This window comes from Sylvia atricapilla, chromosome 1 (genome assembly GCF_009819655.1).
Source record: "Sylvia atricapilla isolate bSylAtr1 chromosome 1, bSylAtr1.pri, whole genome shotgun sequence".
Classification (NCBI taxonomy): Eukaryota; Metazoa; Chordata; class Aves; order Passeriformes; family Sylviidae; genus Sylvia; species Sylvia atricapilla.
In genome coordinates this window covers 78833146-78849780 of record NC_089140.1, presented here as the reverse complement: position 1 = coordinate 78849780, position 16635 = coordinate 78833146, and the positions used below count along the sequence as shown (strand labels likewise).

Here is a 16635-nt window from a genome sequence, read left to right as displayed (position 1 = left end):
TCCACCTGGTTTTAACAGCTGGCCCAAAAACAGAAGGCACCCACCCTGTCCCTCCCCAGAGTTAAAAGAAAAAACTCCTCTTCAACTGGTTTCAACAGACTGAGAATAGAATACATGCTTTTGGTTATATACTGCATCCCAAGACAATAACTTAAATACTTAGGCAGTAAATTATGTAAAATCTTCAAAACTTCATTAATTTATTTTTTTATCTAAAAAGAAGCATATGTTGAAAGACAGGCTGTTATCCAGATTGTCAGTGCTGAGATGTAGAAAGGCATGAAAGATACTAGCTGGCAAAAAAGTAAAAGAAAGCTGAGGGAATGTTATGAATGGTCAGTAAGGGCACAGAGAACCAGACACTCCATTCATTATGCCATTGTATAAATCCTTGAGGTTCTCCATGAAGATTTCAACATAAGTAGTGGCTAGTGAGGAGGATCCAGTGCATGAGTAGTCACTGAAGGGCCAACTCAGACTATGCTGTGATTCTGTGGTTAGGCACAGCCTACAGATTAATCACCTCTTAAATTGAAAAGCCTTCATAAGGAATCCTCAGAAACTGAAATTAACACAATAGTTTGATTCTCAGGGAAAAATGTACATCTTCTCAGTAGTCTAGTGCCAACAAGTATGGACTGTATGGTGGAACTTTCTCCTCTAGTTTGAATTTAGTTCAAGTAGGACCTACTTAGGCAATCTAGGCCAGGGGATCTCCTGAGGTAATTTGCCAGGTGCATAATTCAAGTTTTGGGCCTTTAGGCCAGGCTTTAGGCAATTTATTTCCTGGAGGAAGGTGTTCATTAAATGCTGCAAAGAGTCTTACTGTACTGCTCCTACTCTTTGCCTGTAATATCTTGGGAGTCATAAAATGCTTGTAGGAATTTTCGTTTTCTGTTCCATCCTAAATCATGGTTCTCAGTATAGAGGAGTTAGCTCTCAGACTCCTTTGTTCTTTGAAGTTCCTTTGAAGAAGCAAATAACCCATCATTAGACTCAAGTCATTGTGCAGTCACCACCAAGTTCTTCAGCAAGATGCTGGGTTTTCCTTCTCTGTATTAGACTCATCAGCTTTTGGATCTGCTGCATTTAAGATGAAGTAATAACAGATTTGAAAACAGCAAAGAGGACAGCTTTACATATTTTTATAACTTTCGGTATCAGTAATGTGCTATGTCCAAATCATGAATGTGGATTGTGAGTACACCAGAAGTTTTTAGTATGAACCAGTTGAGAATGTTGATCTATATTGACTTACTATTCATTACATGCCTTACCTACTGGTTGGAGAAATGTCTTTCATCCTCTTTATGCCTGTGGTTTCTTCATCTGCTTTGCAAGCCAGACATTGAATTAAGGTAGCAAGAGATCCTCTTGACAGTTTGAAGCTGCAGCCTTTTGTGCTAATGCACATCTTTATCAACCACATGAAATTACAAGCTAGGTGTGTACAGAGGTGCAGCTCTTGCTTGCTGTCTTCCTAAGCCCTTCCTTTAGTATCCAGTAATTACCACTGTCAGAGATTGAGTTGTCCTTTGGTTTATCTCTGTAATGACTGTTAATTACTGAAATGTTGCATGTGGGAGTATAGCTCCTTATGTTGCTTTAACTTAACTTTACAGATATTGGGTATTTTTGGCACTGCATTATAAATCACAGTGTGAATTTTGGTCACTGTTCCCTTTCATAATACAACTCTTCATACTAGTATATACCATACAGTGTAGGTCAGTCTGTAGGACAATGACCATTCAACATCCATACCAGATAGATTAATCTAATAGCCACAGCAGATGTCTTAAGAGATTGTAGCTCCCTAGCTTTGAAAATTTATCCGGGGGAAAAAAGCGATCTTGAATAAAAAGATTCTTTTTTCTTGAAAAACAAAAGCAAAACAACTTCATCAGGTCATTGTAGTTTAGCTGAGAAATGTTAGTTTTTAATTTGAATGATCATTACCACCATTCAGTGTATGAAATTACTCTGGTTTGAGGTATTAGTAAATTTATATCTGAGACAGTTCTGGAATTGTTTATGCAGAACTCCAAAACAACTTTCTTTATAAAACACTTTTGGTTTTGTTTGTACATTCTTGCTTTGTTTAAATGTTAAAAAATTCAATTGAGTTTGATTGAGAAGCTAACATGAAAACATCTTTTAATTATTGTCACTAAAGTAAAAAGTGGTGGGTTTTTTTTTCCTTTCAGAATAAGCTAAGTGTGGCTCTCTTCCACTGTTGATAGTTCGTTTGCACATAGTGGCAAGCAACCAAGTGCATTCTAAGTTGAATCTGTAACTGTCCTTTAGCATGAGTCTGTGATTTCCTCCTCCTCCCTCTGCTGGATTAATGAAACTACTCAGTCCATGGAAGTGTTGAATGAGTGACAGAACTGAGTTGGAGGAGAGAATTGCCCATGCTGAACTGACACTTCACTTTGTGTTACTTTCACCTTAGAAAGCTCATTGGGTTTTTTCTTCCGTCTTGTATACTGGGCAGCTGTTTCTAGTGGAGCTTTCCAAGTGAACAAAAGCATTGTAGTGATATCTGAGAACACCAAGAATCATATGCTGGTCTTTTGAAACAAGTAGTAAAGAAAGCAGGGCATGAAATAATGAAAATGGTAGATAAGTGAAATTAATTACATAAAATCTGGAATCTGAAATGTGAAAATGTATGACAGTCTTAAACTGAATGGAATTCTGAGTTTGACTTTAGGTAGCAGAAGCATGCTTGGGGATCTAGTTCCCAGTTAGTTTGTATATTAACAACAAAAAAAAGGGGGGTTATTTTAATTAAGAAAACCAAACTCTGGGCACTGGTGCTCAATTGCCAATGTAGCCCTTCTAATATAAACCATGCTAGTAAAAGTATGATTTTATGTTTAAGAGTTAATAGGCTTACCAAGTAGATAATAGTGAGCCTTTCACGTAAGGAAAGGAGCTGATTGATTCTGATATGTAGTGATAAAGCAGGCTTGGAATAGCAACATGGACTTCTGCTCTTCTAGGCCATGAAACGTGAAAATTGAGCATAAAAATCTTTCTGGTAGGTGAGATTGCTGACACTCATACGATCAGAGTTTTGGTCCATGAAAAACTCTCCTGATAGCTTGCAAGCCAGAAATCAATAAAATATGCTGGTTGGAGTTTTTTGGGGGGTTGTAGGGAGGGGGATTATTTGTTTTTGTAGTTGTTTTTATTGTTGTAGGGGTTTTTTTGGGGGGGGTGTTTAGATTTGGTTTGGCTTGGGGTTTTTTTTCCACAAAAAATACATTTATTTGATCATAGTGGGTGTCTTGTCTGTCCATTTTGGGTAAATGGTGCTGCTTCTTGCTTGATCTGCCTGCCTCAAGACAGGTTACAGTCACTAGTTTCAGCCTTGACTAATGAAGGGCGGGCCATGAATGCTTGCTACTTGCTAGCATCAACATGATTTCACTGTGTGATTCCCATGTGGCCTTTGAAGGCGGTTCCAGTTTAAAATGGTTCTTTTTTCGAGAGAGTATTTCCACATTTTAACTATCCGAGGATCAGAAATGCAGATATTTCCATCCTCCCCTTTGGAATGCTATGTCAGCTGCACGTAAGTGGAGATCAGGAAAGTGAATGTATGCAAAGTAGGTGAAGGGGTGAGGGGTGAGGAATGGATAATAATGTGGGAAAGATTGGTGAAAATGAGCATGTTGAATCTGCACAAAACCAGATCTACTTCTACGAGTAGCATATATGTATCTTACAGCCATGAGCAATGGTTTTGTTAAAATGAAGCTGTCTTTCCATAGTAGTAGTTTCTTCTGTCGTATATGCTTTAGGGAGCTAGAAAAGTAAGCATTTTTCTAGATCCTGTATTGGGCATAAGGATGTTTTTGCTGAGACTGCAGTAGAGCTTAATTGCATCATTAAAGCAACTTGCTGCCGTGGAGGATGATACTATTCACACTTTCACTGAAAAATGTTGAGCCTCTTAGACTCCTATGTATTGCTTAAGTACCAGACTGAATGCCATTTGCTTTCAGCATTGGTAGAAGAGTCCTCAGTGGCTCAGTATGATGGTTTCTTTAACTCTTAGTTCTCCCAGGAAGAGGAAGAAAATGTGTAAGTTGCTAAGAGGCTAATATCAGTGCCAGCTAATGGTATTTGCCTTTGACTGAAGTGGTATGCAAAGCACGTATTGATGGGAAGAGCCTAACTTGACTCTGGCTCTACATGCTATGAAATTCTCAAGAGTACTTCCTCAGTTTTGTTAAGAATCAAGGTATGAAGGCTAAACACTAATGAAACTTGTATTCATACTGATTTCACTTAGAGACAGTAATGTTTCTCTGGTTGTGTGGTTTATGTCATGATCTGTGTACTGTATTTCTATGACAATTTTTTCCCTTGAGAAATTATTCAGCATTATTTGGAGCAAAAATCATTCTCCCTGGGCTGCTTTCTGCTTTTCATCCCATGCTTTCTGGGACTGATTTTGCTGTTGATTTCATTTGTTAGCTTGTAACTGTTAGTAGTCTCCAGAGTCCAGTTTAATTATTTCATCCAAACACACCTTTTTTCAGTTCTTTCTATAATGGGAAAAGTAGTCTCCTGAAACTAGTCAAAAGTATTGGTAATAATAACTGAGGCCACGTTCAGTTCTCCTCACTCCTTTTTCTGATCAATACTTTACCTTCAAAGAAGAAAATAAAAACTTACTTTGACCTAAAACACAATATTCTTTAGGCAATACTTACTAGGAAAACAAATATTGCATAAGTTAAGTATAGAGATTTAATGAAGTGCTGGTGATTTGAAGTGGCTGTATTTTGTGGTATTAGGGAATTGTTGTTTTGAAGATAGGAGGGAGCTCGCAAGCAGAAATATTTGCATGGTCAAGATAAATGAGAAAACCATGATTTCATTCTTCTGCTAAAGAAAGCATGGATGTTTTTCATGGGAGTAGTGTGTGTGATTACATGTATTGAATGTGGTCGTGAGTGGTGTTGCAGGAATGGTTCTCAAATCTGTGTGGAAGAAAAAAAAAGTTTTTAGTTACATTTAGTTATACTTTCAGTACAAGAAACCTGGGGAGAACACCTAGCCCAACTTTAGGAATCAGAGCAAAGGACACAAGCAGATAAAAAGAGGCACAGTACGGGCTTTTCAAAGTTATTTTCAAAACCAACTAAAATATTCATATTTCAAAGAAAAAAAAAGAAGCATTTTTTTTCTGAAAGGTGAATGTTAGGTAAGGTATTCTGCACCACTATGTAAGTGCTGTATAGATGTGGTCAGCTCTGACATAAGAGAATTGTTTATGTGCTGTTGTTTTTAATTCTGAATGTCCTTCTGAATGAATCTTTGGGGTATCATCCAAAAAATTGAATACCATATGCATATTTAACTAATGAATTAAGTTGTGACTAGGAAGTATTAGTTTGAAGAAAGATTAGATGTTTTTGTTCGTTCACTCGTCAGAAATTTGCTATGTGTGTGGGAATCTTTTGTGGTAACTGACAGGAACTAATTACATGTAGAGTTTTTACTATTTATGAAGCTTCAGTCCAGTCATTGTGGTAGAAGCATTAAGGTCCTTAAAATGTCTTCTGTTCACCACTTTTTTCAGCTATAAAATTTACAATAAACAATTATGTCTGATGTTTTGAGGGGATAGATGTTTCTTAAGAGCTAGAGCATATTCCTTCATATGCTCTGAATACAGACATTTATGTCATAATGATTTCAGCTAATTTTTCTTGTGTTAATTTGAGTTAGTTACTACTGAATCTTATTTCTTGACTTAATAATATGTAGAAGGCAAAGCAAGTTCTCATCTGAAGTAGAACTTCACTGTGTTATTCACTAGCAATGTGCAAGCTTCATTAGTGTTACCTTGCAGAAAAATGTCAGCTGAAGGCGTAAACAGATTAGAGACCCTCACAAGGGGTCTCACCACTTGGGTCAGATTACTGTCAAATTGATGAATGTGGAGAGATGGAGTTGTCCTTGGTAGGCTTCAAAATACAGATATAATCTTGGATCATACTATTTTGCTAGTTTGAGCTAATTATTGCCTTGAGAAAAGTTAAATGAGATGTCATTAATGTCCTTAATGCAACACTGTGTTTTAATCTAACAGCTCAGTTCTTTTTAAGCAGCGCCTTTACAGCTTCTCAACTGCCTGAATAATTGTCTTTTTGTTGTAATGTTCAATACAGCCACTCAGGGTTTCTCTGTGTTTCCATTCTGTTCTACAGGTGTTGGATTGGATTGAAAACCATGGAGAAGCTTTTCTCAGCAAACACACTGGAGTGGGAAAATCCCTGCATCGGGCCAGAGCTTTGCAGAAACGCCATGAGGACTTCGAAGAGGTTGCGCAGGTAAAAGCAATCACATTGTACACGTGTATGGAAACAAGTGAAAAATTCCTACATATGCAATTTAGGGCTGTGCAGAAGGAGCTCCACTACAAAACATTCCATTCCAGGAAGGGATTATTTTGTTTCTGTTGCAAGTTTTTATTTTATTTCTCCTTTACACTCTGGCTTTGAGAAGTAAATGACGAACTTCCACAGTCCTAGAGGGTTTGACCCTAAAGTACAATAGAACTGCTCTGGCACTATTACCATTATTATTATTATTATTTAAAAACATGCTTTCAGATATTGATTTACAGAAGAATGAAAGCTCTCCTTTCAAAGTATCTTAGTTCGATGGGGATCTAGGATTTAAGCTTTTGTGTGGCCTGTAAGAGAGGATGGTGAAAAACTTGAAAGTCCTACTTTCTGACTTTAAGTTTGGGGAGCTCTGAGGTTCTCACTGCAGTCTCATGGAGAGGAAGGGTTTCCCCTTCCTAAGAAACCAGGTGAGCCAGCAAACTGGCCAACCTGGCTTGAATTTTTTTTCTTTAAATACAATTGAGTTTGTATATGCCCTTCTCTTCTGAATCACCCTTAGTTTAGTATTAAATTATGATACAACTTCAGAACACATTTTTCTGTGGAAAAAAAATCAAAACAAATAAAGATACTAAGGAATGCAGAGAAGTTAACAACGAGCTGGTGTAGCTGTTAGCCTTTAAAAGAGGATATGAGGTGAAGAAAAACCCTATGAAGGAAGCTGAAGGCTCGAATCGCCCCCATTAGTAACACACTGTCTGTCCAGTCTTAATGATTGGTAAGAGGAAACATCTCCAAGATTAATCAAGAAAGATCTCCAAAGGTGAGGTTGATATAGGGGTGCTTCAGTCAAACAGACGACAACATTATTAGATAATTGTGATGTATGCAGGAGCTCAGCAGTGACACCTACTATGGGGGATGCATCAGAAGTGTTGTTTAGTTTTTTAGTGGAAAATTAAGCTCTTGATAGAATTTTATTATAAATACAATCTTAGAGCACTTGAATACCTGAGGATTTGAAATAGCATCAGAAAACTTCCTCAATATTGATTTCCTGTACAACTTTCAAAAATAATAGGTGTTGTTACTATTGTATATATGCATGCTGGATTTTCTATATGCATGTCTATTACTTCATTTTTAGTAAAAAGTAATATTTTCCATGTGGAAATACTTATATTTCTGGATCAGACAAGCAGGAGTCTATTTCTGTAAGACACCTAACAAAGCCTGAATGATCTCATACTTAATACTTTATTATTTGGGCAAAGAAGAAGAAAATGTTTGAGTAGCCAAAAAGGGATGAAGTGCATAAAAACATTACTGAGATGTTAAAAAAAATCGTCTTGTTAATTTGCATTATACTTTAAAGCAGAAAACTGTAAAGCAAATGTTTACAAAAAACTTCCTAAAACTGAAGTACTAGAGTTTGAAATTATCTCTTCAGGGAATGGGTGGAAGTTCTATTTTTGGAGATACTGAAAATTTAGGTTGGTTAAAGAACTTAAATGTACTACAGGGGGCTATCTTCCACTGACAGAAGGATGGACAAAATGATCTAATAAGTATTTTTTTCATCTCTGACTCTTGGATGTGTAGTGAGTTACTGCCAAGAGAGGCACACCCTCTGGGTTATTCCTCTTACTTGCTGTAAAATTGAATATAAGCAGCCCAAAAGGCATTCTTGTTGTTGCTGTTACAAGGAAGATTGTGTTCAAGTATAAAACAGCAGTCCTTGTTAAAGAATCGGTAACTTTTGGCTGACTTGTTTTCTGCCTACATTTCTGGTTGCTCCTGGTCTTTGTTATGTTTTTGATTTGGGTTTTTTTTAGTTGTTGTTGCTCTTTTTGTTCTGATTTTTGGTTTTGTTTGTTTTTAATAGGACTCTAGGCATTATTAGGGGTTTTTAGTCAGTTCCAATCAGAAGTTGAGAGAAAGTAATGTTAAATGAAGTGTCACTGGCCTGGCAATGTTCTGGCAAATCCAAGGAGCCAACAGTAATGTTGACATGTCCCTGGTCAAAGGCTAACTCCTGATTTTGAAGGGAATGAAAATTATTTTTTCTTTTTTCTTCCTTTCTGCTTTTTCCCACATTCTTTTTTTAATGTGGATGAGGTGTCATTTCCTCAACAGCATTCAGAGAGATGTTAAAATAAGCTGTGTGTCAAATAGAATAGACATTCCAGTCAATGGGGTGTGGTCTCACAAATTAGTGACTTTTAAATTCATGTGAAATGAACGTTTGTTTCTTTTTATTTAATACTTTTTATTACCAGTGCAAAAGCTAGATAGTCAAAACTCAGCTAATGATCCTCCCTAAATTCCAATTACAAATTCATGCTACACATTGCACACTTTGACTTGCACCCACTGTAGTAAAATTGTGTTGCTCTTTTCATGCAAAGCCTGTCCAGTTCAATTTCTATTTACCCATCCTTTTCTTTCTTTTTTAACCTTCTCTCCATGTTCATCTTTGTGTCCATGAGACCGTGTAGTTGAAGTGTCAAGTGCCTGAATTTTGACAAAATTGATTCACTTATGGGCATGAATTTTCAGCTTACAAGCTCTGGATTCAGGTCAATATTGTAGTTGTACTTCTCCATGCATATTTGTCTGAAATTCTAAGTCAGTTTTTTGTGTTTCAAATGTGATCCGTGTCTGCTTTTTGACAATAGTCTGTGCTCAAAAAACACCAAAGGTGTATGGCAATAATTAATGAATGGGATTTTTTTTTCCACAAGTAACTCTTCTTGGCACAAGAAATGCACAAGAAAGATTATTGCAAACCTTGTCTGAATATAGTGATCTTTCATTTCCCTACCAATACCTGTTCCCATTTCCTTTAAAGTTATAAAAATGGGTTATGAATTTGGACTGGTTCTGAACTTTACCCACAAAATGGTTGCAATGCATCAAATTAAAGGTCCATGTCTTACACTATCTTGCAGCTATCACCAGATGCATAAAGAAAAGGGAATGTGTGCTTATAAAGTTACCTTTACTCTCCCAGTTATCTGAGCCTGTTTGATGTTTGAACTGAAGGATGTATCTGAACCAGTATTTAATAGTCATTGATGGACTTTTCTTTCTTTAATTAGGCTACTTTTTGAACTCCTTTATGATCTTGGAATGTATGCCAGACCCCGTGGCAATGAGTTATGCAATTTAATTGCTCCTTAGATGAAACGTACTTTTCTTTTTTGTTTTAAGTGTATTGTCTGATGCTTAAATATGATAGTGTCCACTGTACCTAATGAGTAATCTATTTTATTTTCTATACCTTTAAGGATTTGTATACTTCTGTTGGTCTCTGGCCATCCATGTGTCTCTCTTGCCTTTCCAGACCACAATGAACTCCAGGTTGTTTGAAGTGCAGTCCATACCTTCACTCACTTCTGTTTCTGTATTTATTGTCAATAGTAGTAATTTATGCAGTTGTGTCTGAAGTTTAATTTTTTGCATTTTCTGTGATGTGTCTCTTCATATACTTTCCAAAAATATGGTGTTTGTTCTTTGTGAAGGATATTTAGAAAGCATTTATTAACAGAAACATGGCAAAAATTATGGAATTTGTTGTTGGGGAAGGTGGTAAATTCCATTATGGAGAATTTTTCATCATTTTGGAGAAGAATGCCTGTTAATGACTTGCACCTTGGGGCACAGAAGGATAGACTACAGGTAGTCTTGAAGTTCTTATAGGGCTCCTTCTTTTCCCCTGGGATCTGGAGAGAGTGTGCTGTTGAAGATATCCTGAGAAAGTTTGTCACCATGAAGGCTCCTTTCCTTTAATTTAGCAAATTGGCATAAGCACCATTAAGGAAGAACTCTTGCTTTTTTTTTTTTGCCTAATTTTCAACTGGAGGTGGCCCCTCGGGATGAGCATTTTCAAAATCTTCACATGACTGCTTTTTTTCCCTCCGAGCATTGTTTAGAAGTGACCAGAGAGCTGGGAAAGGCACTAGTTAGTACTGAACACCTAGTTGATGTGATCCAAAGGGCAGTTTACATTATATTCCAGCTCTGCTTAGAAGTGAAATTTGAGCGATAGGGCATGTACCTGCTGCTAGGTTTGAGAATCGCAACCCCTTTTGAAGCAGCATCCAGGCTGTGATCTTTTCTAAATACAGGCGGTTCACCATCCCCTTCACAGAAAGAGAAGTCAGATGTGTCTGGGCCTGTGTAATGCGGAAGATACTCCTGGAATTCGTAAACAATGTTTCACATGTGAGATAAAGTTTTCATTAAAATGGGAAACTTCTGTTTCAGCCATCTGCAGCTGGGTGTGGTGCTCTGGACTGATGAAGTAGTTGTTGTTTGAGGAGTGCCTTGGGGCTCTTCGGCCTTGCCCCTTGAACACATGTGAGCTGCAGCCGTGGAAGGCAGAACACCCAAGCACAGCTCAGTGAGTTCAGGGCCAGCGTGCCCTGGGACAGTGGTCTGGGGCATGGAGTAGTCTGCTCCCCACTGAGCGGGATAAGCTCCTGATGGTCTCTGCAGGCTTTCCTAGGGAAAGGAGTTCTCTCTCTCTCAATGCAATTAAAAAGCTGAAAGTTAAGGAAGGGCTGAGAGTTACCTAGGCAAAGTCAAGCATCAGCATGGATTTAATTCCTTCCATTAATAGATCATAATAAATTAAGGGGGAACTCCCCCCAAATATATGAAAACTTCGCTGAGTCATGTAATCTGTCCTGGGCTTGTCTGGTAATTTACCTGATACCCTGAGGGAGAGCTCTGATTTCCTGCCCTTTAGTTCAGTATTAGGATTTAATTTTTGTGGATATTATAATGTTAATTAGAGGTGTGATACTATATTTATGGCAAAGAAAAGCACATTTGCATAGGCTTAATTTATCTTTGCAAGGATTGTTTTTACCTGATGTAATTGAGGTTAGGAGAACATGGAAGGGCAGAAAGGAGAAGAAAAAGGTATAGTTTATATTGTTAAGAATACATTCTTTTTTTTAGTCTGTGGTGCAAACCTATCAGAAGACCTAATGGTGTGACATGAGCGAAGCTTCATTAGTCTAGACTTGGCTTCAGTTTTTTTTCTTCAGTGGTTAACAACCTTCTAACCTTCCTTGATGAGAGTTCTGAGAACCATTCTGAAAAATGAAAACCCAAGATTATGCTCAAAAAGAGCACCCAAAGTATAACAAAAGTTTGGACTCAAGCGTGTTTTGAATTAAGGAGAAAGATACTGAGGCAGGCTGCAAATGCAGAGCTTCAAGAGTTGTTAAACAAATGTCTCAAACGTGTCTTTGCTGCACTGTAGCACTCCTAGCACATCAGAGACCAGACTTCTTCTGTTGCTTTCTGCTTAGAATCAAGTCTCTGATAGGACTTCTAATCTGCATTTGTTAATCCTACAATGTACTGGGACACTATTCCACTAGGACACACGCTCACTTCTGAATCTTCCTATGCTGCTGCTTTTTCACAAATGATGATACCCTTGATGCATCACTTTTGGATGCCTGACGATACCCTTGATGCATCACTTTTGGATGCCTGACTTCTGTAAGGATGAAGAAGAGTGTTCTCCTTCTGTGCTTGGTCACTTTCTCCACGCTCCTGCTGGATGTGTGGACTTGATGTTAAGTGTCTCTACCAGCAGTTAGAATTTCTTCTACTCTAGAAAAGTTTTCTGTCCTTGACTGTAATGATTTTTGCAGTGTTGAAGTAGGCCAGTTTGCAAGTAGTGGATTAGGCATTTAGGCATTTATGCTGATCTTTATTTTAGATGTGTATATAAAATACTAATTCCAAGTTTTTTGTCAAGGAGACATTTGAACAGATATAAATAAAGACCTAATGAATTTATTTATTCACATTTAAGTGAAAAATATATAGAAACAAAATCTTTAGGAAGATTATATTGTGCTACCTTTAAGAAAAGTAGAAAGACAAATACATTCTGAGGGCCTTTTCATTATTTTGTTGTTATTAGTGGGGTGCTTTAAAATGTACTGACTGACTTTTCTTTCATTTAACCCTGTCAAACTAACTTACTTCTCTCCAGAACACATATACGAATGCAGATAAGCTCCTAGAAGCAGCAGAACAGCTTGCTCAGACTGGGGAGTGTGACCCGGAGGAAATTTATCAAGCTGCCCATCAGCTGGAAGACCGGATACAGGATTTTGTCAGGCGTGTGGAGCAGCGCAAGATCCTGCTGGACATGTCTGTGTCCTTTCACACTCATGTTAAAGAGGTAAAACTTCTGCTAATTGGGGTGATAACTTCAAGCCCTAAACCCGGTGTTATCCAGTGTTGCTTTCATTGTTAGAAGCTTGCCATAAGATACCGTAAAAACTGCTGTTGTGTGATGAGTTTTAGTTTGTAATTCACTGTGGATTGTGGACTGGGGTAGCATGGTGGTTCTGCTAAAGGATTTTTTAAATTTGATTTGATTTTGATTTTTTACTTTCAGAAGCAGCTTTTACCTTCTTTGTTGTCCCAAGTACACATGCTTGTTCAGTCACAGGGAAGGGAGAAGGGTCAGAAGGTCAGGGAACTGGTACAGCTAAAAATCAGCATTGTGGAGGAAGATACTGTGCGCTTTCAGATTTTTATCCAACCAGCTCTCCTGCTGTCTGACTTACCAGACTGACATGGCTCAGAAGACCAAGGCTACCAAGGACACCATGGCAGAAGCACAAGGCTACTTGAGGCAACCTTGTTGCCCAGAGGGACTTTGTTTATTTCTCTGTTTTGCACATCACAGTTCTGTCTTGTATATTGACAGTTCTTTGCAACCTAAAGATCTTATCTGATAATGGCAATGGTTTGCCTCATGTTTGCAATTTTTAGTCTTCTTTCAAGGTCACCAGGAAAAAGAGAGTTCAGCCACACTTAATTTTAGATTTTTGCTCCAGTTCAAAACACAGAACGTGAATTTAGAAGCTCATGGGAGAAGGTGGAACAGGCAAGAATAAGGACTTTCGTAAAGTGTTTCGGTTTTTAACAATCTTAGGTTACTTGGTTTCTATTTTGAACTCATGTTTAATCTCCTCACTGTTCAAACTCAGTGAAATTATGAAAAGCTTCTGGATCACAGCATGTCCCGGTGTGTCTTCCTTCCCTTCACCGTATATTGCAGAATGGTCTGTTCAGTTGTAAAGTATAGTATTCAAAGCAGCTTCTTCAGCAAAACCTCCTAGAGGATAGGAGTAGGAATTTTTTGTAAGTGAAACATCTGCTTTGCACTTGAAACAAAAGCACAAGGCAGTTGGTCTTTGAAGGAGGTCAGGATTGAATTACTTTTCAGCTTTAGACATGAGTACATAGCTCCCCCATCAGTTTTCTGTTAGATGGTTCCTTGCCAATACTCTCACAGGACTCTGCTTGTTCAAACAAAATATAAATGCTGTTTCATAAACTGTTCTTAGGGGGCAGCTTTTTTGTTTCACCTTCACAAGCAAACAGTACTGGCCCTTATCTGTTATGAAGCACAGGAGCAGTCAGCTGCTGAAATGTGTTCATGTTTTAAAAATATATTTCTTCATTACCTGTTTTTCTTAGCATGAAGAGCAACAGCTGGAATGGTATTTAAATAGAACACAGTTGGTCGTAGTGGTGAAAGACAAGAGTGTAAAAGGATTTGCTTTCAAAAATGAAAAAAAACCCTGAAAGGCAGACTGATATGTGAGTCACTGTTGAATAATTCTGGTAGGCTGATCCAGATGTGCTGGCGCATTGCCACTGCTCCCCTAGATAATAATGTTTTATTGAAAAGAAAAAAAAGAGATACTCTGTATTTTGATTTATTTCTTTGGGAAAATGGCTATTACTTTGAGTCTGTAAGCACACACAGCTGATAATATGGAAGCCTCTTTGCAGTCCGGACTTCGGGGGAAAAGTACTATATTGGCTGATGTTGATTTTTTTTTTTGTTGTTTTTTTTTTTTTTTTTTTGGTTTTGTGATGTGAATAACCTTTATACCTAGCAATGCAAAGAAAAATTTTAAAGTTACCTATTTGTGTCAGAAAGGATGTATTTTTGTATGTTTGCAATCTGCTGAAAAAATACAGATGAGAGAGTGAGACAGGTGATTCATATTTAGTAGACTAGTCCTTGGTTCAGGTGCAAAAAAACTGCAAGCTCAAAGCTCTCCTGTGCTTTCTGTATTCTGATCTATTTTCAAGAGCATGTTGTTTGTTATCAAACATGCGTATGGAGTGCTGAGAAGGCATCACAAAGCAGATGGAAGATAAAAATGCCCTAACCTGAACGCCATCCGTGCTTATTGGCAAGAGAATAGTGTTTCTCCTGCAGGATGTGTGAGGTCGCTGAATAAATTAGTGCATACCTGTAAGCAGCATAACCTTTCTGCCGTATTGTGCAGAAATTTCTGTGCATGCTTAGCTGGAGAAGAGAGGAGTTCAAGCAGTAGGATAACAGGTTGGTTGTTGAACCATGAAGAGGTGCCTTAGTTGTTAAATAAAGAAGGGGGAGGGGGAGAACAAACAAACAAAAAAACAAACATACAAAAAAAAACCACCACCAAAAAGCCCAATCCACCAACCAGTCAAGCCCCAAAACACAAAAAACCCCCCAAACAAAGCAGAACACCTCCAGTGCATTTTGCCCTTGAAGTATTTGGGGCAAATTCTGTCTCTAGGGTTTGGTTTTATTGGTGGTGGAGTTTGGTTGGTTTTTTTTGTTGTTGTTTTTTTGTTTTTTTGGTTTTTTTGTGTGTCTGTGTGTATTTTGATGGTAAAAAAAATAGGCATGAAGAGTTAAACTCCTGTTTGCGTGTGACAGTTTGGAGGGAGCTGCAGAGCGTAGAAAAGCTGTTTGTCTGAGTGGCTGGCTGTTTGAGACTTTGAAATCTGGCTCCGATATCCTTCCAGTCCCTTGATTTCTTTGAAGTAGGATGTTTCAGTATGTTTTATTCTTTTCCCCCAGAAATACTTCATGTGGAATGAATGCTTTTCATTTGGATGAGAGTATTCCAATACCACTTCTTCCCTGTAGATTTACATAACCTTTATACCTGATGCAGAATTTGCCTGCAACTTTTCTCAGCTTGCCTAGGAAGCAGCAGCCCTTCAGTGACTGCAGAGTACTCTCCCTCTGTCCATGCTGAGTAAATCAGCACAGTTTCTGCTTTCAGCAGTGTGCTTGCCATGAAAGGCTCTTCCAGAAAGTAACAGGCTTTGCTATCTGTATGCACAGAGCAGCTGTGTGCTACGTGTGCAGCAGCCTGGTATGATGCACATGGAAAATACTGTCTGTCTTGAGCATTTCCAGAAGTTTTGTAGTGAGGTGCTTACAAGCTGGTAGAGCTCCCTGTGGCTTACAAATACCAAAAACCCGATATGTAAGTTCTCAGGCTCCTCCTACAGTAACCTCAATAGACAACATTTTTCACTGGGGAAAAAAGGATCTATTCAGAAATGACACAAATACAGTGTTATGTAATGGTATCGCTCATTTTGCTTAGTAATGATCTGAGAAAATCAGTTGCTTGCTGTTTGTAAATTGAGATTACATGATGCTATCTTATTACTAGTTTTAAAACCGTATCAATTGAATATTGATTTTTAGCTCCCATGCATACAATGAGAAATTTCAATCTATAAGCCAGACTCTGCAGTGAAGTGAGGTACTGAAGTTAAGCTGTGCACTGGCAAGCTTTAATGGTGTTTGGGATCATAAATATCCCTGTCAGGATCTTTCCATTGGAAGTACTATGTCTTGACAGATTCCTGGCCTGAGGATGGGTCAGATACAACTGAACATCTGAAACAAACCATTGCAAGACAATGGAACCCTTATGGCTTTTGTGCCTTTGGACATTTAATAATATAGCAAGGGATGAGGTGAGAAAAAAATTGCACAGGCAAAAGATAACACTTAAAGATAACAGTAACAAATAAGCAGTTATCATAAAAGGCTGTGTGCAGAACACAGGAGCAGGAGTTTCAATAGTCTCTGCTGTGAAGCATGTCACAGACTAGAGATGAACAGCATTTTGATGTGAGTTCAAATTCTTCCATACACAGACATACACATGTGCACACACTCTCTCTCCAAAATGGCTCCCTGTGAGTGGGAAGACTGAAATCCTGTCCAAGCCAGGTGTTTGTTGTAGTGCCAAAGTAGAGCAACAGATATTTTCCTAACTGGAGTCAAGTGTGGGAATGCAGATCAGGCTGACTGTATGTGGAAGAGAATGATCTCTTAAGAGCCTGTTGGTTTTTTGCATATAACCTTTTGTGTGTATTCTGACAAGTTGATTATAAAATAGCTCAG

General features: G+C 38.1%; 1 protein-coding gene across 1 annotated transcript in view; it reads left to right on the top strand.

Annotated features, from left to right (window-relative positions):
- Nucleotides 1-16635, top strand: part of TRIO (trio Rho guanine nucleotide exchange factor) — a 243989-nt gene that overhangs the window by 99881 nt on the left and 127473 nt on the right. Inside the window, exons 10-11 of the mRNA XM_066326466.1 lie at nt 6234-6356; nt 12397-12588. Of these exons, the coding sequence (XP_066182563.1) occupies nt 6234-6356; nt 12397-12588 (315 nt within the window). The remainder of the gene's footprint in view (nt 1-6233; nt 6357-12396; nt 12589-16635) is intronic.